At 44.9% G+C, this 26,572-nt stretch overlaps 1 protein-coding gene and 1 non-coding gene across 3 annotated transcripts in view; both read left to right on the top strand.

Annotated features, from left to right (window-relative positions):
* Positions 1-26,572, top strand: part of SEMA4B (semaphorin 4B) — a 348,493-nt gene that overhangs the window by 309,126 nt on the left and 12,795 nt on the right. For both annotated transcript variants that reach the window (XM_030189671.1, XM_030189672.1), the window contains 7 exons: positions 412-523; positions 5,308-5,424; positions 8,270-8,427; positions 12,527-12,708; positions 14,815-14,965; positions 23,719-23,929; positions 26,252-26,367. In XM_030189671.1, the coding sequence (XP_030045531.1) occupies positions 412-523; positions 5,308-5,424; positions 8,270-8,427; positions 12,527-12,708; positions 14,815-14,965; positions 23,719-23,929; positions 26,252-26,367 (1,047 nt within the window). The remainder of the gene's footprint in view (positions 1-411; positions 524-5,307; positions 5,425-8,269; positions 8,428-12,526; positions 12,709-14,814; positions 14,966-23,718; positions 23,930-26,251; positions 26,368-26,572) is intronic.
* On the top strand, positions 16,095-16,166 carry TRNAG-UCC. Its single transcript has one exon. It is a non-coding gene; the product is annotated as a tRNA-Gly (tRNA).

The raw sequence follows: 26,572 nt of genomic DNA, 5'->3' as shown, positions 1-26,572 counted from the left end.
AACAGATTGATCGCAGGACATTTTTTTCCAGAGTTGCAGTGAAGGGAACTGATGAAAGCCATGTGTGCCATGTTCTAGAAATACCCTGGAAAGAACTGGACCCTGAAGCCTATAATTTACTTTGTGCAAATCTCATCTAATTGTTCTGTAAAAAAAAAAAAAAAGCTAATTTCTGGAGGGGAAAAAAAGGAACTTAAATATATCTACCCATATCCACCTCCTTCTCCTCCTCCCCCATCCCCCTGTATACCTCCACTCTTGAGTATGAAACTTGCCTTCTTTGAGAGAGACCAGCTCTGAATTAGCAGTCTTACCTAATTTTCCCCATTTTCTCCGCCCTAAAGTCCCTTTATTCAGATACACTGCTGTCTCTCATTTCTGATGACTGATAGCCCATCTTTCTGTCTATAGAATATTCAAGACTTTTCCCTGGAGAAAGATGCTGTAGGAAACCCGATCCTGGAGGATGGGAAAGGACGCTGCCCCTTTGATCCACACTACAAATCCACGGCCATCATGGTTGGTAAGTATTGAGGCGGGGGGGGGGGGGGGGTCAGAGAAGAAAATCAGTACAGCAGCGTCATCTCCCATGTAACCATGGCACAGCACCTGGCATAAACAGAAGGGGGGCACACCCTGCCATTTCCAGGAAAAGAAAAGGTTTGGCTACAATACTTGGGGAAAGAATATACACCAAGGAGTGTCTTGAACATGTAACATAACATATCATTTTAAATTAGGAAACTTTACTCTTGTGTAATAAATCATTTTATTACCTGGAAACAAGAAGAATTTCTTGGGATAAAAGCACTGAGATATGTGCAGACAAGATTCACTTATTTTGTGGAAAACTTGTATCACTCTAGTTAAAAATTGGGCCCAGTCTCGCAAGTTGAAAATAAATAAGGAAAAAAAGCTAAATTTTTGTGGTTAGGCTCCTTAGATAATATCAGAAACAATCTTCTAACACCATCAGGACCTAAGTTTAAATTTGAGGTAGTAACCCAGGATTTAGGAGTTTTAATAGGCAATCAACTCTGTGGAATATCAAGTGAATAAAATGGTAAAATCCCCTTTTCTTTGGCTAAGGAAATTGTGGATGGTTCTGAAGTGTTTTGAGGTTCCTGTTTTTAGATTATTGGTCCAGGCACTAATAACTGTCTCAGACTGATTTACTTCAATATTGTTTATTTAGGCTGTACTAAACTGCTTTTACGTAAGTTACAAACATTGCAAAAGATCCATCAGGCTTATCTTTGGTGCCCATCATTTTGACAATGTTTCTCCGTTGTACATGAAATTATATTGGCTGCCGATAAAGGCTCGGATTCGGTTTGATGAACTGATAGGCCGTTGAGTGACCATGACCTGAACTTGTGATATTCTTAGATGTGTGTTTTAGCGCACTCCTTGTATAGGGGAGGACAAGGTGGTGTACGACTGGAGTGGGGGTGGGGGGATGAAATAGAAAGCAAAGATCAACAAATAAGAACTCCTATACATAAATCTAGAATTGTCTTATAATATTTGCTTGTTATACCACTATAATGTGGTGGAGTGGCCTAGTGGTTAGGGTGGTGGACTTTGGTCCTAAGGAACTGAGTTTGATTCCCGGCACAGGCAGCTCCTTGTGACTCTGGGCAAGTCACTTAACCCTCCATTGCTCGCTCGCATTGAGCCTGCCATGAGTGGGAAAGCGCGGGGTACAAATGTAACAAAAATAAATATTACCCAAGAACCTTCTGTAATACTAAATGTATACTTTATCATATATTTCCACTATTCATGATGTATTGTAAGCCACATTGAGCCTGCAAAGAGGTGGGAAAATGTGGGATGCAAATGCAATAAATAATAATAATCTTTTGGTCATCATTTGTCTGTTGTTGTACTATTTTACTAAGTATACATTACCTTGTATATTGAAATGGTTGTTGATGACGGAATAAAAAATATTTAATCATAAAATTCTGTATGGAACAGCTCCTGACTATTTGATGTCTCTAATCACTTTACCTTCTATTTGAAATTCTCGACGATTATGTTTTTAGATAACAATTAAATTTTCCTACTGCCAAATGTGTTAAATAGCGGAAAATCTTTAGTTCTTCTTTTCTTTATCAAGTTGTTATCCGCATTGAACTAGTCAGATGTTCATGGAATATAAGCAGCAACAAACAGCAGAGGTGGTCCAGAGAATAAGAAGACAATCGTAGGTTTGCCACATGCAATTTTATTACACAGTAACCCGACTCGGTCAAGTTTTGACACAATGCCTTCATCAGGTATTAGCAGACTCTCCAATGCACGTATGAACACACTCCTTTTCAAACCACTTGCAAAGCCAGTGGAAACCTTTGTTGTTAGTGGTTTAAAAAAGAGTGGGTTCATAGTTGCCATCTGCTATCCCTTGCATTGACGAGTCTGTGGACCCCTGATGAAGGCATTGTGTCGAAACTTGGCCAAGTCGGGTCACTGCGTAATAAAATTGTGTGTGGCAAACCTACGATTGTCTTCTCCTTCTCTGGACCACCTCTGCTGGTTGTTGCTGCCTGTGTTGATACTGCAGAGCATTTTCTCCTGTTTTCTTGTGTTCATGGAATACTAGGAAAAAATGCCCGTTTCTGAGCGCAATGAAACGGGCGCTAGCAAAGGGCCCCCTCCCTCCGTCCCTCCGAGCTACTTGCCTTGTTGGGGGCTGGCGTTCGCCTCGCGTTTTGGCCCTCCGAGTGTTATAGCTCCGCCCTCGACGTCATGACGTTTTGACGCGAGGGCGGTGCAGACCCTCCCTCCGTCCCATTTGCGTTGTTCGGGGTTTGCGTTCGCCTCGCATTTCGGCCCTCCGAGTGTTATAGCTCCGCCCTCGATGTCATGACGTTTTGACGCGAGGGCGGTGCAGACACTCCAGGGCACACCGGATATCTCGGGCGCCTCAACTTCCGTGGAGGCTTCAGAACGTTGGGGTTGCCTTTTATATAGAGAGATAAGCCATGTAATGTAACAAATATAGAAGCAAGGCTTAGGTGATACCCAATGGTTGAATTGTGGGGTCTATTAGTAGAAATCTAGAGAGAATGTCATCTTTTAGATAATTCTTTGCGATTTGGAAAGAAGCAATTCTGTAAACTGGTGCCTAGAGGTAGGTGCCACTTCTGCGCATCAAAGGTGCCATTAATTGGCAGGCACTAGTCTGTAAGAGAGCGCTTAAGTTCCATAGGAGCGCTTTTTACAGAGTGGCAGTAAGCCCAATGCGGGTTTACCGCACGCTATCCCGGAACTGCCACCAGCCCAACACGGCCGCCGGCGGTAGTTCTGGCTCGAGTGTGCGCCATTTACGGCACATCGGAAAATATTTTAAAATTTAATAGCATGGTGCTAACCCAGTTACTCCAGGAAAACTTTATTAGGGACCCTACACGGTCCGTGTTTCGGCTTTTAAAAAAGCCTTCATCAGGGGTCGATCAGTAGTTGCACAGAATATACTGACAGACAATGGAGCTCATAAAATGTTGTCTTCTTAGCACAGAATGCTGCCGGAGAGCAAAGAGAACAGAGACAACAGGGTCCCTAATAAAGTTTTCCTGGAGCATCTCACCCCTTGTCTCGGATTGATCTCTTGAAGTTGTATTTTTCCACTTTTTTCTTTTTTGTTGAACTGTTGTGGAAACTTCGAACCCCTTTTTGTTTCTGCGGCTAACCCAGTTACCGCAGGAGCCCTTACCGTCACCTCAATAGGTGGCGGTAAGTTCTTCCCCCCCCCCCCCCCCCCCCCCCCGCGTGGCCACTTGGTAAGAGTACTCTTACCACATGGCCATTTTTTAGGGACGTTTTACCCGTTGCAGTAAAAAGGGCCCTGGCGTGTGGGGAAAAACTGCCCCCGCCCCGTCGCTACCACAGTATCCTTTTTCTTGCAGCTTCATAAAAGGACCCCATAATTCCTAACTACAGGGAGCATACACATGGGTGGAGCATGAGCAAGCTGTGGGCGTGTCTCCGGTTATGCACATTGTTTATAGAATACTATAAATTACGCACGTCACTTGGCACACTTAGGGGCACCAACATACGCCCGCCCAGTGGCATTTATTTATTTATTTGTTACATTTGTATCCCACATTTTCCCACCTATTTGTAGGCTCAATGTGGCTTACATAGTACCGGAGAGGCGTTACAGACTCCGGTGTAAACAAATACAAAGTGATGTTGTGGTAAGATAAAGTTCACGTGGCACAGCCACATTAGGGAATTGTACAACGGAAGAGTTGTGTTATGTCCATTACGTGCTTTAGTTTTGTTGTGTTGCAGAGATCAGGCATTTATGCTGGACTGTAACTAGGACTGGACCTCCCTGTCCGTCCCTCTTCCCTCAGAGGCATGGTTTCTCTCACTCACGCCTGGCCCAAACAGGCTTCTTCCCTGTTAAGAGGGCATGCCTAAATTTGGGTGCGTCGGTACTGACATACATCAGTATGTTTGCACCAAGATGCCGTTATAGAAATGGCACTAAGTGCTCAGCATTGGGGTTGCCAAAATGAGGCACCCCATAAAATTTTGATTAGGAGTATACTGTGCTGTCAGGGTATATGGCAGTGCTGGTTCTGGGTTATGAATTTCTATGCCCGGGACCATTTATCAGATCTATCGGTGATGACCAGCAAGTCTTCTTACAGACTGACCAGGCCAGAGAGCCATCAATCTGAAGTGTCATTGGAACAACCTTTCCAAGAGCCAGTCTCTCTTTGTTTATTTTTATTTATGACATTTATATCCCACATTATCCCAAACAAATTTTTTTTTGTTACATTTGTACCCCCTGCTTTCCCACTCATGGCAGGCTCAATGCAGCTTACATGGGGCAATGGAGGGTTAAGTGACTTGCCCAGAGTCACAAGGAGCTGCCTGTGCCTGAAGTGGGAATCGAACTCAGTTCCTCAGGACCAAAGTCCACAACCCTAACCACTAGGCCACTCCTAGTTCACTGTGGCTTACAATAAACAGTATAGGATACATAACAAAGAAATTTGTTGTAAGAATCCGATTTTACAATAGAGTATCATAAACATACTGGGATAACTATGGATGTTTAACATTTAGGAAATCTATTATGAATGAGAAATTGTACATGAAGCAAAGAGAACGTTAATGGTAATTAGAGTAATAACCAATTCAGGTAATAATTAATTGTTAAATTTTGCTGTGGTTCCCCTTGCTCCGTTGGGGATACTGGAATGAAAACTCAGCACTTCCACTCTCTCTCTCTCTAGAGTCTGTTTTGTGCTGACATTTTTTTTTTTCTTTTGGTTACAGATGGTGAGCTGTATGCTGGCACTGTCAGCAACTTCCAGGGAAATGAGCCGATCATATACAAGAGTCAAGAAAGTAGAATCTCGCTGAAGACCGAGAATTCCCTTAACTGGCTTCAAGGTAAACAGAAGAGGCAGGTCATAGCTGGGTTAGCTTTTACGGGGAAAGTATACCAAGTCAAATATATGGAAGATAAAGAAAACGTGACGGCTGTGAGATCGCCGATGCGCCCCCCCCCCCCCCCCCCCCACACACACACACACACTAAATGACACCTCCCCCCCTCCAGAGAAATGACACCCCCCCCCCGGGTGCATGCCGCTGGGGGGGGTGCCGCGGCACGCGCCTGCTCCGAGTTCGCTAACTCGCTCGTTCGCTGCAGCTCCCTCTGCCCCGGAACAGGAAGTAACCTGTTCCGGGGCAGAGGGAGCTGCAGCGAACGAGCAAAGTTAGGGAACTCGGAGTAGGCGCGCGCCGCGGCACCCCTCAGCGGCGTGCACCCGGGGCGGACAGCCCCCCCCCCCCCTTGGTATGCCACTGCTCCTAAAGATAAATAGGTCAATATTCAGCCACCACAATAAAATGTCTGGATATTCAGTGCCACTATCCGGATAGTATAAAATCAAAAGCTCCTCGGCACTGAATTATATACATTGAGAGATTAGACTTACAATAGTATAGAAGATAAAACATTCTGTACCCTTTTATATCACAGTTTTAATCAGTGTTTAACCTCACGGTATTTATTGTTCTATGCATTCCTTCCTATTGTTTCAATATTTGTTGATTGTTTTTGAGTTCGATTCCCGGCACAGGCAGCTCCTTGTGACTCTGGGCAAGTCACTTAACCCTCCATTGCCCCATGTAAGCCGCATTGAGCCTGCCATGAGTGGGAAAGCGCGGGGTACAAATGTAACAAAAATAAAATAGATACTATTGAAGATTCTACATGGAATGTTGCTACTATTGGAGATTCTACATGGAATGTTGCCATTCCACTCGCAACATTCCATGTAGAAGCCTGCCCTTGCAGATCAGCAACGCGGCTGCGCAGGCTTCTGTTTCTGTGAGTCTGACGTCCTGCACGTACGTGCAGGACGTCAGACTCACAGAAGCAGAAGACTGCACGGCCACATTGGTGATCTGCAAGGGCCGACTTCTACACTAGTGGAATAGCAACATTCCATGTAGAATCTCCAATAGTAGCAACAGTGGAGGAGGAGTGGCCTAGTGGTTAGGGTGGTGGACTTTGGTCCTGGGGAACTGAGGAACTGAGTTCGATTCCCACTTCAGGCACAGGCAGCTCCTTGTGATTCTGGGCAAGTCACTTAACCCTCCATTGCCCCATGTAAGCCGCATTGAGCCTGCTATGAGTGGCAAAGCACCGGGGTACAAATGTAACAAAAATAAAATAGATACTATTGGAGATTCTACATGGAATGTTGCTATTCCACTAGCAACATTCCATGTAGAAGGCTGCGCAGGCTTCTGTTTCTGTGAGTCTGACGGCCACATTGGTGATCTGCAAGGGCCGACTTCTACATGGAATCTCAAATAGTAGCAACAGTGGAGGAGTGGCCTAGTGGTTAGGGTGGTGGACTTTTGTCCTGAGGAGCTGAGTTCATTTCCCACTTCAGGCACAGGCAGCTCCTTGTGACTCTGGGCAAGTCACTTAACTCTCCATTGCCCCATGTAAGCTGCATTGAGCCTGCCATGAGTGGGAAAGCGCGGGGTACAAATGTAACAAAAAAAAAATATTTGTTGATTGTTTTTGTTTTATTTTGATCTGCTTATAATGTTTAAAATTTGTAAACTGCTCTGATGTAGTGCATGGAGGGCAGGGTAATGAATATATTGAAATAAATAATCTGGATAATGCGATCAGCACTGGAACTTATCCTCACAGTAGCACGTTTTAGTCTGCTGTCTGGATAAGAGACTGCATATTGCCACTATCCGGATAACTTCCGGGACCACCCTGGCTTCACCCATGTCCCATCCTGGCACTATCTGCATAACGCAGAGATGGTCTGTATGGGTCTTCAGAGGTACTATCCGGATAGCAAGTGATGTTATAATACTGACCCAAAAATGTTTTAGCTGTCAAGAGTGAGCTGTCAAAGAACAGTGTTGGTGGTCTAAATGGGGCCTAATCAACTGAAATGTTTAGAACCAACTTACCCAGTTCCAGCAGAGATATTTGTGAGCAGTCCTGGTTTTCAGCTTACATCCCCAGTGCACTGTGGTATTTGTAGACCCTGCCTCTGCCCAATGAAATTGGTGCTGTAGGTCCCATAATGCAGTGCTTCTCAGCCTAGTCCTTGGGGCACACCCAGCAAGTCAGACTTTCAGGATATCCACAATGAATATGCATGAGAGAGATTGGCATGCGGATATCGTTCACGCATATTCATTGTGGATATTCTGTAAACCCAACCGGCTGGGTGTGCCCTGAGGACCGGGTTGAGAAGCTGCCGTAATGCATCAGAAATTCAGGAGTGGCCTAAAATGTCCCTTCTGGAGCTGGGTAAGTGAGCAGCCCTGGTTGCAGACATGTCGCTTTCCTTTCCGGATGCTGATTTTGTTAGAAGGGGAACAGATATATATTAACCAATGTGTGGCATTAGCCTAAGGTCTGAAAGTGCTTTTATGTATTGGGGGGGGGGGGGGGGTTGCCTTTTTCTTTTTTTGTAGAAACCCTTCTCCCCCCCACCTTACAAAAGTTACAGTAAATTAAATCCTTAGATAAAATAGTCGCTCTTTTACAATTATGCAAATGAGCTAGTCTGCAAGGTTTTTATACTTTTAATAAATATGTTCAGTCTCAGTCTTACATCTGACCTTCACAGTGGAAACAGTCAATATATTGCCTCCCTTCTCCCCTCCCCGATTCCCAGTTACCCTATTTATAAGTTTCTGGAAACAGCAATTAAATTGTTTTATTTTTGGGGGGTCCTTTCTACAGATCCAGCGTTCGTGGGTTCAGCATACATTCAAGAGAGTTTACCGACTGGCAATGCTGTGGGTGACGATGATAAAATATATTTCTTCTTCAGCGAGACAGGAAAAGAATTTGACTTTTTTGAGAACACAATTGTATCTAGGATTGCTCGAGTCTGCAAGGTGAGCCCAAAGCACAAACATGAGTCTTTGAGACAGTGCTCATTTATTTACGGTTTAGGAATATCAGTGATTCTGTTTGTAAAGGAAACCTCCCCACGATCCTGGGCACTTGGAAGCAGGCCACACGGAGCAAATTGTGCAACAACTTGGGACTGCTCGGAACATGGAGCAGCCAGAAAATGATGTGTCCTGTTGTTTGGGCTATTACTCTTTTCCTGAGACAACTTGTGTCTCATGGAGTTCAAAAACGGTACAAAATGAGTGTTATATACCAGAAATTCTACTGTGCAGAATAATCTGTGGAAACCTACTCTCAGGGCTGGTTTTAGACATGGTGGGGCCCAGGGCAGAAATTTAGTAGGGAACCCCTGATCCCCTCTCCTCCCCCCTCCCCCAATCTCCCATCTGCTTTGCAACTACACAGACCAGACAGAAACAGGAAATTGCACCAGAGGGGGGTGGATTGTGGCAGGGAGGGAAAGCTTCAGGGCAGCCAGAGGCAGCTTGTGAGAATGGCTGATGCACCAGGGCCTCTCTGAGAAGGGAAGTACATTTTTAAAGGAGATCAGGAAGATGAGGGGAAGGGAGGAGGAGATGGACTGTGTTGGGAAGAAGGGGAAGAGATGACATGGGGCCCCCAGAGCTGTTTGTCCCCTCCCCCTAACGCCGACCCTGCCTTTTCCACATGAAAGCTGGTTTTGCATTATTGCGACTGATTGCCTACTATTTGGGTTTCTGGCAGGTACTTGTGACCTGGATTGGTCACTGTTGGAAGCAGGATACTGGACTAGATGGACCATTGGTCTGACCCAGTATGGCTATTCTTATGTTCTTATTTTGTAAAGTTTATGGTAGATATAAACCACTCTGATGCCAAGCTCAAGGTGGTATACTACTACTACTACTTAACATTTCTAAAGCGCTACTAGGGTTACGCAGCGCTGTACAATTTACATAGAGAGACAGTCCCTGCTCAAAAGAGCTTACAATCTAGTAGACAAGTGAACGGTCAAATTGGGGCAGTCTGGATTTACTGAACGGTAAGAGTTAGGTGTCGAACGCAGCAATGAAGAGGTGGGTTTTAAGCAGAGACTTGAAGATGGGCAGGGAGGGATAAAGCATGTAAAAATATTTTTCACTGGGGAAAAAGTGTAAGCCATCCCAGTATAATAGGGAGAACAGCTGAAAAAGGAAAGCAGAGAGCAGGGACGAGAGAGAGCGCAAAAGGGAAGAACACAGAGAGAAGAAAAGTACAAGGTGTAACAAGAAGACAAAGAAAGTAGAGAATAGTGTATAAGGGGAAGCCAGAGAAAGGCATAGATGGAACATAAAAGAAGGGGATGGAAAGCAGTGGCGTAGCTACGTGGGGCCAGGGGGGCCTGGGCCCCCGTTGATTTGGCCCTGGACCCCCCCTGCCGACGACCCGCCCGACCCCCCTCCCTCCCGCCGTCGCCTGCCTTTGCTGGTGGGGGACCCCAACCCCCGCCAGCCGAGGTCCTCTTCTTCTCGCAAAAGGCTTCCTTCTGTTTCTGACGTCCTGCACGTCCAACAGCTGATCTGCAAGGCTTCGTTCTGTGAGTCTGACGTCCTGCACGTACAACGTGCAGGACGTCAGAAACAGAAGGAAGCCTTTTGCGAGAAGAAGAGGACCTCGGCTGGCGGGGGTTGGGGTCCCCCGCCAGCAAAGGTAGGTGATGGTGGGTTGGCGGCGGGAGGAGGGGTTGAGAGGGTCGGCAGCGGGGGGGGGGGGGCAAAGTCAGCAATGGCGGGGGGGGGGGGGGGTCGGCGGCACCGGGGGGGGGGCTAAAATGTGCCCCCTCACCTCAGGCTCTGGACCCCCCTCCCGCCGAAGTCTGGCTATGCCCCTAAGAAAGATAGAGAATGAGAAGGGAGAGAGAAAGGAAGGGATGATGGGAAAGAAAGAGAGAGAGAGAGAAAAAAAAAAGTCTGGAGAACAGAAAAAAAAACAAGTTTCAGTTAGTAAAACTTTCACCAGCAGCTTAATGATCTCTTTGGCTTGGGATTTCCATCCTTGTACCATCTCAGCTTGCTAAACATATGAAACTGGTATCAATTCAGAGAACAGTAATACAATAAAAAGTGCACTAGATACAAAGTGAAGATCTACTGGGATTTGATCATTTTATATTTATTCATGCCAGTTGATACTTGTGTTTCTCTATAATATATAATACTAGTAAAAAAAGCCCCGTTTCTGATGCAAATGAAACGGGGGCTAGCAAGGTTTTCTTCTGTGTGCATGTGGGAGTGTGTGTGTCCCTGCCCTCTGCCCTCTCTCCCTTCCCCTGTGCTGTCTGTCCCCTCCCCCCTCGGAGTCAAGTCCTTCAGTGTTAAGTTTCTTGCTGTGCTGTGTTTATGTTACAGAGATAGTGAGGGCTTCTGCCCTCTCTCCCCTCCCCCCTCTGAGTCCTTCACTGTTACAGAGAGAGCGATTTGATTTTGTGCTTTGCTGTGTTTTCCTTCACTGTTTGTGTTACAGAGAGAGCGAGGGCGGGGCAGACACTCATGGGGAAACCGGATATCTCTCCGCCTTCACACTTCCGGCTGGAGGCTTCATTTAGAACGTTGGTGGTGCCTTTTATATATAGAGAGAACCCCTAAGAGAAAAACTACACTGGCTTCCACTTAAAGAACGTATCGCGTTCAAGGTCTGCACTCTAGTTCATAAAATCATTCACGGAGAAGCCCCGGCATACATGTCAGATCTGATCGACTTACCACCCAGGAACGCTAAAAGATCATCCCGCACATTCCTCAATCTTCACTTCCCCAACTGTAAAAGAATAAAATACAAACTAACACGTGCGTCCAGCTTTTCCTACCTAGGCACGCAGATGTGGAATGTATTGCCACTTAACCTAAAATCAATTTACGAATGACCTAACTTTCATATATCCCTGAAGACCTACCTCTTCAAAAAGGCATACCACAATGAGCAACAATTATAATCGTAACATATCACTTCTTTTTTTTTTTTTCTTTATTCTTTATTTAACAATTTACATATATTAAAACAAGCAAAAATCGACTTGTCAAGTAAATAACATCACTGTTCAAATATATAAAGAAACAAATAAATATTCAAGCAATTACAGTATGTTAGTTAAAGTCCACATTGCTGAGATTCAAAATTTACAATATGGATTCTGAAAAGAAATAATTAAGGAAGCTTTTCTTTATCGGGTGCTCATAACAGATACCTTCTCCTATATATAGGGCTATATATTAATTACTCCCTTGTCCTTTTGTAGCCAGGAACGAAGAAAGTTGTGCCGGCTCATAACAAACATATCACTTCTGTACCTTCTATTCTAAACTGATTTCTTCCAAGATTTGTTTGCATAACTGTTTAATTCTATTAAGTTTTTTTTTTTTCTCTGTTCTCAATGTAACACCAATTTGTATTCTTCTCACTCTGGAATGGCGAATGCCATAACAGAGCATTGTAAGCCACATTGAGCCTGCAAATAGGTGGGAAAATGTGGGATACAAATGCAACAAATAAATAAAATAAATAAATAATGATGATCTTATTGCAAACTTTCAAAATGTTTTCATCCGTACAGAAATAAACTTGGCGGCCTGGAGGCCTTGATCCCAGTGCTGTGATGGATCTGGGTTAAAGTCTCCAGATCAGCTGGAGCTGGAAATGATGTAGAGGCAGTGTTCACAGCCACTGTATGTGTATGTTGGGGGGGCGGGGGGGGGGGGGAGAGAAGGGAGAGGGAGTCCTAGTCATTGTGCAACAGTGATACCTGAATTTGGGACCTATGAGTGTAGGGCTCCAGAGGGAACCCTAGAGCATTACCTCAGGCCAAAGATTGTCATTTCAATGATTGGGCTAAGTGAGCTAGGAAACATCTCCAAGTATTTGCAAATGAAGGCCTATAGTGCAATAGCCCAACAGAGGCAGGTTCCATTGGAGCTGGAATCCCAAAGGACTGTGTGTCTTCTTGTTATCCACCTAGCAAGGTAGACAAAATATACATTTGATAAATACATAAAATAATTCTTACTTCCCTTTATCCCCTTCTCTCTGCTTTCCTCTTTGTGCCCCGTTTTTTCATCCTTTCTCCAGGGTGACCTAGGAGGAGAGCGTGTGCTACAGAGGCGATGGACCACTTTCTTGAAGGCCCAGCTCTTATGTTCCAGTCCTGATGATGGCTTCCCTTTCAACGTGCTCCAAGATATGTTTGTGCTGACACCTGGAGGACAGCACTGGAATAGCACCATCTTTTATGGTGTCTTCACCTCTCAATGGTATGCAGCTGAAGATGGGGATGGGATAAGGGTAGAGAAAGCAGACAACAGGGAGATTTACACTTTAGGAGAAACAGTATCACAGGTACGGCTGCACATTAACACGTTAACAATTTAACTCCCATTTAAAAAAATGTAATGAGATTAACGCATTAATCTCCTGGTCCTTTTCCCACATCTTTCTCTCTCTCTCCCTTTTCTCCTCCTCCTGTAGTTTAGCATCTGATTCTTCCTCCTGTGTGGATGCGTAGTCTAGTGGTTAGTGCAGCGGACTTTGATCCTGGGGAAGTGGGTTCAATTCCTACTGCAGCTCCTTCTGACTCTGGGCAAGTCACTTAACCCTCCATTGCCCCAGGTACAAATAAGTACCTGTATATATTGTGTAAACTGCTTTGAATATAGTGGTAAAAACCACAGAAAGGCAGTATATCAAGTCCCATTTCCCTTTCCCTATTTGATATTCTAGTTGGAATCAGGGGCGTATCTGCGTGGGGCCACAGGGGCCTGGGCCCCCGCAGATTTCGCCCTAGACCCCCCTACCATTGACCCTCTCCACCTCCCCCTCCCTCCCGCACGCCCGCCACCAACCCGTCGCCGATCTTTGCTGGCGGGGGACCCTAAGCCCCCACCAGCCGAAGTCATCTCTTCCGTGCAGGCTGCAAGTTGCAACGCTTCCTGTTCTTCTGAGTCTGACATCCTGCACGTACAACGTGCAGGACGTCAGACTCAGAATTTGGAACTCAGTCTGACGTCCTGCGCGTTGTACGTGCAGGACGTCAGACTCAGAAGAACAGGAAGCATTGCAACTTGCAGCCTGCATGGAAGAGAGGACCTCGGCTGGCGGGGGGGTTGGGGTCCCCTGCCAGCAAAGGTAAGTGACAGCAGCGGGGGAGGGTTGGCGGCGGCGGGAGGGGTGGAGAGTGTCATTGGTGGCGAGGGGGGGTCTGGCAGTGGCGGGGGGTCTGGAAATGGCGGGGGGGATCGGTGGCGCCGGGGGGGGGGCTAAAATGTGCCCCCTCCCTCTGGCTCTGGCCCCCCCTACCGCCAGAGTCCAGATACGCCCCTGGTTGGAATGTTGCTTGTTGAGGAGTAGCCTAGTGGTTAGTGCGGTGGACTTTAATCCTGGGGAACTGGGTTCAATTCCCACTACAGCTCCTTGAGACTCTGTTCAAGTCACTTAACTCTCCATTGCCCCAGGTACAAATAAGTACCTGAATATACTATGTAAACCACTTTGAAGATCCATGGACCCTATGTAGTAAGAGTGCAGGGAAATGCAGGAAGGAAAGGAAAAGGGACTTGATATACTGCTTTTCTGTGGTTTTTGCAACTACATTCAAATTCTTACTACATAGGGCCCTCGAATTTTCAAATTGTTACTACGTAGGGTCCACAGATTTTTAAATTCTTACTACATAGGGTCCTTACATTTTCAAATTCTTAGTACATAGGGTCCACGGATTTTCAAGCCCCGGATTAGTAAAACTCTTAATCTTGCTACACATGAACTAGACACCAGCAAGGTCTCAAAGATGGCTAGTTATGCTAAGCTTTAAGAATATTTAGTTGTTCGTAAGTCTAAAACAGTAGTACACAGGAGAACGCATAAATCAAAAAGTTCACATTGTCTGAGCTTGAGGAGCAGAATGCCTCTGGTTTGAGATGACAAATCTGGTGTATCAGTTTCTTATACATGGCATTTGAAGCCTCCGCACTCCCTTGGACTCCTGGGAGTTGCAGCCCACAACATAATGACAGCCTAGAGGACTACAGGAAGACTGCATGTAAGGCCTACGATGCCCTGACATCTTAAAACATGAAAGTCAAGAGTGTGCAGTGGTGTAGCCAGCTGGGAGACATGCCCGAGGCAGGCTATATATATATCTATAGGTAACCACATCAAAGGCAACTGAGCACACACAGGGGCACGACAGTCTAGTGATCCTCACGCTGAATGGGCATTTTTTTCTTTCATATGGGATAATGCCAGGCTCCTAAAATTGTGTGCTCTAGTTACAGAGGACCGGATGTTTGTTGATGGAAAAGTTTCAAACCTGTTTATAGTGACTGGTTGGTTTCTGATGCTTTTCTCTTCTGGTTCTACAGGAGTAAAGGGGGCACAGGCAGCTCTGCCGTATGTGAATTTACTATGAATGATGTACAGAAAGCATTCAGTGGCCTCTACAAGGAGGTGAATCGGGAAACACAGCAGTGGTATACCTACACCCACCCTGTGGTAGAACCACGACCTGGGGCAGTGAGTATCAGCATTGTTCTCCTCTGTTCTAAGGCAAAAATCCTCACTGCAACATGCGCTATTGTTAATGGCTGTTTTGGTGGGTGCGGGGTATATAACCATTGATTCGGAACACTGGTTCATATTCCTGCATTCTGATCATAGTCACAGGTAGGGATGGGCTGTCATGTGCAATGTTAACAAATGAAAATGAGCAAACAAAAACACATTTTGGGGTTCTGTTTATTTGCCAAAAATAGTATGCATTCTTTGCACTGACGGCGCGCTCATTGCTCACAGCGCACGCATGTGCGAACCGTCATGCACGCACACAGTATCAGGAAAGAGTGTGCACTTCGTCTGAAAGAGTGCACTTTTTGCAGAAAGTAAACGACGGAATCTGAATAAAATGAAAATTCCTGGAAATGACATCAAATGAAAATTTTCTGGCTGCCCGTCCCTAGTCGCAGGGTAATCTCTGACCAATATAGAGCAACTTGCTCCATTGGTATTGTCCTCTGTTGGCGACAGTTGCTTGAGTTTTCATTCACAACTACCCAGCGATATATATTTTTTTCCGCTTATTTCATATCGCTGTCCAATTAATTAAGGAATGGAAGAGTAACCTGGTGTTTACAGCAGTGGGCTGAGAACCAGCGAAGTCAGGGTGCAAATCCCACTGACACTCCTTGTGACCTTGGGCAAGTCACTTCACCCTCAGTTGCCTTGAATTGCAAGTCCTCTAGGGACAGGGAAGTCTCTTCTGCACTTAGATGTAACTCATCTTGAGCTACCAATAAAAAGGTGTGAGCTAAATCTAAGCAGCCGTTTTACTAAAACTTAGCACGTACTAACAGAATTAGCATATTCTCAATGCTTAGCATTTAGCGCACACTGAGCTTTAGTGAAAGGGCTCCTAAATACATTCAGGTCAGTGCTGTGATAGTTGTGGGCCAGGGAGTTTCCCTAAGTGTGGCCACTTGGTGTCATTATTGTATGGTGACTGGCTTGTTCTCCACCGCTTTCCCTGCATCCCCAGCCTCATTGACCTGGAAAGTGAAAGACTGACCCAAGAATCAAACCCAGGTCCTTCACATGGCAATGAGCAGCACTGCAGATAATTCACCAGGTTGTCGAAAATTTCACATCTGCATTGGTGGTATAGTGGTGAGCATAGCGGCCTTCCAAGCAGCTGACCCAGGTTCAATTCCTGGCCAATGCAGTTCTGCTGCTTCCAGAGAGAGGAGTGGCCTAATGGTTAGTGCAGTGGGCTTTGATCCTGGCAACCTGGGTTCAGTTCCCACTGCAGCTCCCAGGGCCACCAAGAGACTGAGCCGGGCCCAGGCCCCCCCAAGGATAGTCCCTGGGCCCCCCCAATCACCACTGCTATAGTCTCTCTCTGCTGCTCCCAGTCCACTGCCCACAGACCTCAGTCTCCACGTGCCCACCCTCAGCTCCCTCGACATTGTAGGCCTTGTTGAAGAAGAATGTTTTCAGAGATTTTCGGAAGATAGTTGTTTCTTTGATTGTTTTCAAGTCTGTAGGTAATGCATTCCATAACTGCGTGCTCATGTAAGAGAAGGTAGTGGCATGCATCAGCTTGTATTTAAGACCTTTGCAGCTGGGGTAGTGCAAGTTGAGAAATTTGTGGGATGATCTTGTGGCGTTTCTGGGAGGTAAATCCACGAGGTTTAGCATGTAGATTGGGGCGTCTGCATGAATGATTTTGTGTACAATCGTGCAGATCTTGAACACAATGCGTTCCTTAAGTGGAAGCCAGTGAAGTTTCTCTCTTAGGGGTTTTGCGCTTTCATATTTAGTTTTTCCAAATATGAGTCTGGCGGCTGTATTCTGGGCAGTTTGGAGTTTTTTGATTCTCTGTTCTTTGCACCTGGTGTATAGTGCATTGCAGTAATCCAGATGACTTATTATCATTGACTATACCAGGGTACGGAAGATGTATCTCGGGAAGAAAAGTTTTACTCTTTTGAGTTTCCACATGGTGTAGAACATCTTTTTCGTCATGTTTTTCACGTGGGTATCAAGAGTGAGGTTTCGATCAATGGTGACTCCAAGAATTTTCAAGTTTTGTGAGACTGGAAGGGAACAGTATGGTGTGATTATGGTGTTGAAGTTTTTTGTGTTATGTTGTGAGGTGAGTACAAGACATTGTGTTTTTTCTGCGTTAAGTTTTAGTTGGAATGCATCTGCCCAAGTGTGCATTATTTGGAGGCTTTGGTTGATCTCGTTGGTGATTTCATTTAGATCATGTTTGAATGGGATGTAGATTGTGACGTCATCTGCATAAATGTAGGGGTTGAGGTTTTGATTGACTAGTAGTTTGGCTAGAGGTATCATCATTAGGTTGAATAATGTTGATGAGAGAGGGGATCCCTGGGGGACTCCACACTCAGGTATCCATGGTGATCTGTCCTCGTTCATTGTTACTTGGTATGGGCTTGTTACTCAATTAAATTACACACGCTTATGCCCAAATTTGCACATGCAATTTTTAACGCCATTTGTAGAATTCAGGGGATAGTGCTTAACTACGGTATTCAGCATGGTATCTCATCCTTTAGTTATTCAGGCTTCGGTGAATCGCTCTTTTCAAACAATGGAGAAGACGTACGATCGTAAATAAAAAGTAATGTTTATTACAACAACTCGACTCGACACAGCCGTGTTTCGGCGCCATAGCGCCTTCTTCAGGAGTCTTCCACAGGTTTTAACCAGTTCTCGAATGTTTAACACACCAGAGGTATAAACGGTGCTAGAACAGTTAACACATCAAAAAAAGGGGGAACAAATGCACTGAAGGGTGCACAGTTCCTTCTCTCCAAGAATCATACGAGATATGAGCAAACAGAATCGTGCTTACACATAAAACACGGCTGTGTCGAGTCGAGTTGTTGTAATAAACATTACTTTTTATTTACGATCGTACGTCTTCTCCATTGTTTGAAAAGAGCCTATCTTCCCCACCCCCTCTTTGTTTTTCCCTTACTTTGTTTCGTGGGGATTAAGTGCACCTCCACACTCTGTCTGGTACTCCCACACCTTGCGTGATTTTTTTTGGATTGGGTGAATCGCTTCATAAAGGTAGGTGGTTGGTTGGTTGGTTGGTAGGTAGGTAGGTAAGTACGTAACACAAACTGCAGTATTAAAGGAGAAGAACCACAGCCTACATAAGTGTTGCCATGCTGGGACAGACCGAAGGTCCATCAAGCCCAGCATCCTGTTTCCAACAGTGGCCAACCAGGTCACAAGTACCTGGCAGAAAAACAAAGAATAGCAACATTCCATGTAGAACCCCAAAGAGTAGCAAGATTCTAGAATTCTAAAGAATACCAAGATTCCATGCAGAATTTCAAAGAGTAGCAAGATTCCATTCAGAATCCCAAGTACATAAGTGTTGCCATACTGGGACAGACCGAAGGTCCATCAAGCCCAGCATCCTGTTTCCAACAGTGGCCAACCAGGTCACAAGTACCTGGCAAGATCCCAAAAAGTTCAATACATTTTATGCGGCTTATCCTAGAAATAAGCAGTGGATTTTCTCCAGAAATCTCACCAGAATCCAGCCTGTTTGTGAATATTAAGAAATTGCTTTTTTTTTTTTTTAATAATATATTTTTTAAAGGAGTAGAACTGGTTTTTAATGTGGTAATTATGATAGTGGAAACCTGGTTTCTAATGCTGCTGTGATGCCTCTGCAGAACATTAATATTCACAGCACTGTGTGGTGTTTCAGTAGTGAGGACCTGGCTTCTAATGGATCCCCAGCGACATCAGATCAACATTAGAAATCAGTTTCTGTTATACTGATTTTTTTTAACATGCAGTTTCCAAAATTCTAACCTCTTATGGAAAGTAATAATCCTTTTTGTTTACAATAATATGTCTTGAGCATCCTGTAGTTCCTTTAGACCTTAACCAGCAGGAATCGATCGTGTTTCAACTGATGTGATGTATGAAGATGAAAAATGCATAAGCATGTTTAAATGCTATTAAAGAAGACACAGTGCCCCCTTGTGGTGGAAACAGTATAGTAACAGTATAGCTTTGTAGTAGAGAACTGCACATGAATGGGGTTTGCGGGAATCCCGCGGGGACGGACGCAGTTCTGCGGGGTTCTCGTGGAAGTGTATGCTGCACTGGCGCCAGCCTCTCACCTACCGAGTACCAAGTTCTTTGAGTGCTGTCTCCTCCTCCTCCTCCTTGCTTTAACAGCACGGATGCGGAAAGTCTCCATTAAGGAGGTGGTAGAGAATGGTGATGAAATTCAAAAAGGAGTGGGATGAACACAGAGAATCCCTAAGTAGAAAATGAAGTTATAAAAAACCTAAACTTAAATGGCTGCATGTGTGTGGATGTGTCGTGTGACACTTAGATGGTGATTCTGGCTGTCATGAACTAGGGCCGATACCAGGAGACCTGTACAGTCTGTGTCTCATATATGGCAATCTGCTTTAGGATGGGCTGGAAAGGATTTAGACAGCAACTTTAGTGGCTGGAACACGAGGACAGTACTGGACAGACTTTTATGGTCTGTGTCCCGCAATGAGAAGATGAATAGGCTGGAGTGGGCTTCGAGGGCAACTCCAGCAGTTGGAACGTAAGGATAGGGCCAGGCGGACTTCTATAGTTTATGTCCCAGAAACGCCACAGAAAGACCATAATCAAGTATATAATATCACATTCATTGTTGATTTAATCATGAATTGATAGTGATTGTGATTATTGGGCAGACTGGATGGACCGATCCGGTTTTTATCTGCTGTCATTTACTATGTTACTGTTAATTCTCTTTGCTCCTGGGCTGATGCACAGACCTCAGCTCTGACATAGGCACGAGCATCAGATGTCACCTGACCTACTGGTGCGTGCATGTGGTGATCTCTTAGCACATAGTGCCGGTGAATCAGAGAAGTCTTACATGTGCGCACCAGAGTGTTCCAACTTCCGTTGCTTGCCTGCAGGGCTGCGGCTCAAACCCAGAGACTGAGAGAGCCGACAGGAAATTTTTTTTATGTACCATTAAATTCTTGTGGGACTGGGTGAGGACGGGTAAGATTCCCCACGGAGACGGGTGGGGATGGGTTAGATTCCCCACGGGGATGGACGGGGAAGGGTTAGATTCCCTATGGGGACGGGTTGGATTCCAGTGAGGACGGATTTCTGTCCCCGTGCAACTCTCTACTTTGTAGAGATGGCAGCTAAGGACCAATTGACCCAGCTAATCTGTCCAGTCAAAATTCTTCCTCTTTGATTCTATACCACCTTGGGCACTTGAGTATAACATCTGAAATTCTCTTTTGTTGACCTGAAGTGCGTTTGATATAAGACCCACTGTTCTCCAGTCCTTTGATAGGCCATTTTACATCGTTGCACCCTTTACACCACTGTTCAGTCCTTTAAAATAAAAGTATTGCCTTCTGCTGGGAAAAATGCTTATCTTTTCCACACATGTATTTGCATGGACAGTTAATTCTCTTGGTATTTTTATGCTATTGTTCTACTCCTTTGTATAACATATGATCTTACTGTCAGGCAGAAGCCCTACAAAAGTAATCTGAAGCAAAAAAAAATAAATAAATCCTGAGAAGTAGCTCTTTTTCAGAAGTCCTTTTGGTGGTGGTGGTGGTGGTGGTGGTGGTGGTGGTGTTACGTGCCATTGAGCTCATAGTGACCCTCTTGATAACGTCCCTGAATTGTGTTCGGTCTTCAGGTGGGCTATAAAATGGCACCTATATCTGTTGTATCAATCCATCTGATTGACGGTCTTCCATTTTTGTGTTGACCCTCAACTTTGCCAAGCGTGATGTCTTTCTCTAATTATCTTTCTCTTCTCATGATGTATCCAAAATACAAAAGTCAAAATCTGGTCATTTAAGCTTCCAAGTAAAACTTAGGTTTGATCTCTTCCAGTCCTGATTGATTTGATCTTCAGGCAGTCCAAGATATACACAAACACCATAATTCGAAGGCATTGATTTTCTTTGTCTTGCTTCTTCACTATCCAAACTTTCACATTCAAATGATGTTACTGAAAATAACTTGGACAAATTGCATCTTTGTATGCAGAAATACATTTCTGTACTTAAATATCTTTTCTAGGTCCTTCATAGCTGTTCTGCTAAGAGCTATACATCGTCGGATTTCTTGAATGTTTCTTGTTTCATTACTGACTACTGATCCAAGCAGGTTGACGTTGTCTTCTTCTCCAACAAGGGAGTCGTTTTTTTTTTTTCAGTTTAATATCTTTTATTGGATTTCAATACAATACAATAGAAGCAGGAGCTCACCACAGTACAACAAGCAACATTTACAAATCATGGCAAAACTGGAGCTCACATTCAAGAAGCAACTATTCACAACTAGAATCACATTAAGAAAAAGGGGGAAGAAAGGGGAGGTGGAGAAGAAGAGAGGAAAAAAAAGGGGGAAGGGGGAGGGCTGGAGGTTACAAAGCCAGACACAGAGCATGCATAGGCCACAAAATACATCAAACTCAGTGCTTATCTCTATACCGAAGCAAAATAAAATACCAGTGGCAGCCATTTTTCCCTGTAGGAAGCGAAGCGAGAAGATTTCTTCGCCAGATGTAATTCGAATTTGTACATTTGGAGCAATAAGTTCCACCATTCCTGATAAGTAGCCTGGTGTAAGGACTTCCAGTGGGAGAAGATCACCTTCAATGCCAAAGAGACCATGGCACTAACAAGAGCCCCTTCACTAGGAGTCAGCCGACCCCCAAAGGGACAATTTAATCATCCAGATCTCACTAGAATCCAGTGTTTTATGCCCTCTGGAGTCTAATCGCAAGGTGTTAACCCCCTAAGTTGTTCAGGTTTTCAGTCTCAATCAACAGGCTGTGATGCAAGACTCTTAGAGTTTATCTTTGAATTGATCCAAAAAAGACCAGTACCTTGTGGTGGGGAGGGGAGAGATTGTTGGCTTTTTTTGTTTTTTAGTGGGAGCAATTCTCCTGCTCTGGCAATGGTCATAATAGTCTACATTGGTAGTCTAAGCCAAAAAACCAAGGAGGGATCACCCTCTCAGCTCAGAGTTGTAATCCTGTGCTTGGATCTTAGCCAATAAAAGGCTGAGATTTTTATTAAATTTATTGGGGAGGTTGCAGCTGATCAACATACTACTTCCAGCTTGCTTGGGCTTTGGACCTGGGTCAAAATTGCCTCAAGTCCCTTGTAGAGTATCATTGTCAGCTTCTTTCTGGCTAGGATCTACGTGCAGGGTTCTTTCATGGCCTTTTTCACGAGAGCCTATACAATATTGGGGCTTAACATCTGCTATTTGAGTTGACATTATGGCCATTGCTAATAAGGAAGGATTAAAGCTCCTGCTGAAAATAAAAACTTTTAATGCTTACAGGAGAATGTGAAATATTTAATAACTAAACAAACTACCTGTGGAAAATCAAAATTAAAAATACAGTACATAGCAATAATGGTTAAAACACATTGCCAGAAGAGGGTCATATCCAAAATAAGCTCTCCCAACAATTATTCCCAAGGGCTGATTTTATTCTACCCCCCCCCCTCCCTCCCTCCCCCCGGGACTGTTTTTCATGCCTCCTAACCCTTCCCTCCATGAATCTCAGTTATAACCCACCTGGTTTAGTTCTTCCCAGTAGTACCTTCTTAATCTAACTCAACAAACCTCATTTATTTTTGCCTGTCTTGTCTAGATAGTCCATGGTCCTTGATGCTTACAATCTCTTTTGTGCTTGTGTATAACATTGCTTGTGCCTAGTCACGCTGTAGAAATAAACCATAATAATTCAAAGAACCAGGTTTTACATAAATTGACATAGAGCAGTCTGGGAGTCAGAGGGTAAAGCAAGGTTCTTCCTGTCTGCTTCTGTGGTCAAGAGCACTGCCTCCAGATGATTATGAGGCATTAAGAAAGACAAGAAAAGCTGAGTTTTTCAGGAGGCAACACCCTGTCACCAGGAGAATCTGGTTCACTTACTATGATGAAGTAATAAAATAGAAATTCAGCTTCTGCTGTCCATGGCACCAGTTCTGCTACTTCATTCTACCAGCCACAGGTTCTATGGTATCAAGGGGGTCAAAGATTAAAGTCCTCCTATGATTTCAACCAAATATGTAGCATAGGCAGCGGTTTTGCAGGACCGCCAAGAGACCGAGCCGGGCGGGCCTCCCCCAGGACCACTGCTGCCAACCCCCCTCCGTACTGCCACATAGCCAGACCACAAAATTCAGGGGGGGGGGCATTTTGCCCCACCTCCCTGCCCCCATCACAACTCCACATACCTTGGCTGGCGGGGGTCCCTGCCACCCGAAGCCTTCCTCCAGCACTGTTTTCCACCACATTGCCTGCCTTGAGGCTACTTTTCCCCTCACGTCACGTCTGCTGCTCCCCAGCCTCTAAGGGGGTCCACCCTGGAGTTTTCTTTTTCCTGCTCCTGTCGGGACGCGATCACCCAGGTCCTGTCAGGAGCAGGAGAGAGACAGACCTCAGCGTCGGTCCCTCCTTGGAGGCTAGGCCCAGGGGAATCTTGCCCCCTACCCCCCTCCCCAGCAGCCCTGAGGTTCAGAACAAGAGAGGTGACTAATTGCAGCTATCTTCATGTCAATAGAGTAGAACTTCTGGCTATTGATTCTGATGTCAATAATAGGGCTTACAAATGTGTCAGATATAACACAAAAACTATATATATATATATATCATTCTCAGTTTTCTTTGTCCAGCCCACATGTTATATGACTTATTCTTGTTTTTCACAGTGCATCACCAATAAGGTCCGGCGTATGAAAATTACTTCCTCGCTGCAAATGCCAGACCGAGTCCTGAATTTCATTAAGGATCATTTCTTGATGGATAGCGCTGTGCGGAGCCAGCCCCTGCTGCTGCAGACACAAGTTCGATACCAGCAAATCAGTGTGCAGCAGGTGAAGGGACTTAAGCAGATCTACAATGTCCTCTTTTTGGGAACAGGTGGGTAACTGACTAGTAGCACCTGCCCTGCCCTCTCTCTATATGAGCTCACTGGACCCCAGCTCAGCCCTTCCATCATCCAAAATGCCTTGTAAAAGTCTTCACTTCTGTGGCACTAAAAATCACAATTCAAAATGCATTAAAACAGGAGCTGATCTACAAAACATACTGTACTCTTTCAACATGGAAGAACAATTATATAAATATTCAAAAAGTGTTTAAGAATAAGAAACCAAAGAGTCTTGCTTGCATAAGTCTTCACACCCACTCATTACTTGGTGAAAACCCTTTTTTGCAGTAATAACAGCCATGCAACATCTGGGATAAATGTCTACGAGCTTTTACCACAGAACTGTGCAGATTTTGCCTCTTCATAGCAAAATAGCTCACACTCTTTCAAGTTGTCGTAGGTTCATCTGTAGACTTCACAACCCTTTGTCATAGCAAACCCAAAAGTTGCCTTAACAAGGCTCATAATAAGTTAAATATTTGTTTCCAATCAGATTAATTGAGCTGATTCAAATTACTTATCAAATTGTTCCTGTTGTATGAAGTGAATTTGAAGCAAAGGTCTAAACATGCCATCCACAACGCTGCTGAAAGGAGTGTCCCCTGGAAATGTGCCCTGTGCAGTATGCCCCCTGGTGCTCCTGCCTTGCACACTGTGACGTGGCCAAGCAAGGAAAGCAATGGACAGGTCATACTTTTGGCATTCCCACTTCCCTTGAACCCTGTGTGACCATACCAGCTGCACAAACCTTGCTACAGCCCTGGCTGAAAGAACTCCTGGATAAAGTTATTCAAAGATACAGATTTTGGGGAAATTATAAGAAACTTCCAATGTGTTTGCACTGTCAGATTAGTCATTGTAAAGTGGAAACAGTTTGACACCAACAAGACACTGATTCATTCAAGGCAAATAGTTGTGAGTTAAGGAAATTACTACTTAAGGTTATTATTTATTTATTTATTTTTATTTATTTATTTATTTATTTATTTATTGCATTTGTATCCCACATTTTCCCACCTCTTTGCAGGCTCAATGTGGCTTACAATACTGGGAAAGACCAAAGGTCCATTGAGCCCAGCATCCTGTTTCCAACAGTGGCCAATCCAGGTCACAAATACCCGGCAAGATCCCAAAAATGTACAATATACATGTGGTATAAAACAAACCCAGCACATCATCCCTTTAGTAAAGTATGATAGTGGTGGCATTAAGTCATGGGGATGCGATGCAATAGGAGGGTCAGGAAGGCTTGTGAAGAACAAGGGAAAGATGGATAATGCAAAATATAGGCAAATTCATCTTTCAGCAGCAGGACAATGATCTTAAGCACAAAACAAAAGCAGCAATGGAGTAGCTCACAAAGGAGAATGTAAGTATGTCCTCAGATGACCCAGTCAAAGCACAGACTTTAATCCAGTAAAAAGGGCAGTCCGCAGATGCACTCCAGCCAACATGAAAGAGTTTGAGCTATTCTGCCCAGAGGAATGTCCAAAAACTACTAGTATCTGCCTTTTCCAGAAGGGAGAGGAACCCATATTATTCTTTGAGCACAAAATTGCTGCTTACTTTCCAAGTCATGTCAGTGAAAAAAAATGTGTGAAGATGCTACAGTACAAATGCTTATTCAAGGATTCTGGAAGCTGATCGTTTGTGCTGTCTGTAATCTGCAGTCCTGTGCACCATCACCAGGTGTGGTTTCTCCTGTTGAGCATAGCTGGTGGGGGGGCAGGGGGGACAAAATTCCCCGGGCTTGGGCCTCCAAGGGGGGCCTGGTGCCACAATCCCACCCGCCCTCCGTCGTCGACTGTCTGCCACCAGGCCGGGCCCCCTGCATTGAAATCACAGTGCCTCTCACCTCCGTATGAAAGCGCTGCAGGCAGCAGGGCAGCAGATCGCCTTCTTTCGGGCCTCCTTTCCTCACTGTGTCCCGCCCTCCTCTGACATAACTTCCGCAAGGGCGGGACACAAGGAGGGAAGGAGAGCCGGAGGGAGGCGATCTGCTGCCTGTAGCACTTTCACACGGAGGTGAGAGGTGCTGTGATTTCAATGCAGGGGACCGGGCCCAGTGGCGGACAGGGGGGGGGGAAGTGGCGGCGACCTCGGGAGGTGGCAGCAGGGCCCCAGGGGCAGCCTTGCCCCGGGCCCGGCCCAGAGTCTCGGCGGCCCTGCTGTTGAGATATGTTCAGAGCATCTAAGTGCAAAGGTCACTTGAGCTCAGACCTTCAGAAGGTTGTAATAATCCTTTGCTCTCTGTCTCTACTTCCTGTGCAGGTCTGCCCTGCCCAATCTTTAGCTGCTGTTTCTTTTTGCAGATGATGGCAGCTTGCACAAAGCCGTCATTATAAACAAAAAGGTGCACATCATTGAGGAAATAAGACTGTTCAAGGACAAGCATCCTGTGCAGGAGCTGCTGCTGAACCCTCACCAGGTAATCCTCCCACTCCTGCAAAAATGTACTAAGAGCTCAATTTACTAATGAGTTTTTCTTTCTTTTTGTTTCTATAGGGAAAATGCTTAGTACATAAATCCCTTATAGTATTAGTAAAATTCACCTATCAAAAAGGCTCAGGTAGAACAAACAGCTAACACCTGAAAAAAAAAAAACACTTTTTAAAATGTATTTCTTTATTTGG

Source organism: Microcaecilia unicolor, chromosome 1 (genome assembly GCF_901765095.1).
Source record: "Microcaecilia unicolor chromosome 1, aMicUni1.1, whole genome shotgun sequence".
Lineage (NCBI taxonomy): Eukaryota > Metazoa > Chordata > Amphibia > Gymnophiona > Siphonopidae > Microcaecilia > Microcaecilia unicolor.
Note: the sequence above shows the minus strand (reverse complement) of the source record. Positions and strands in the feature narration are given on the sequence as shown.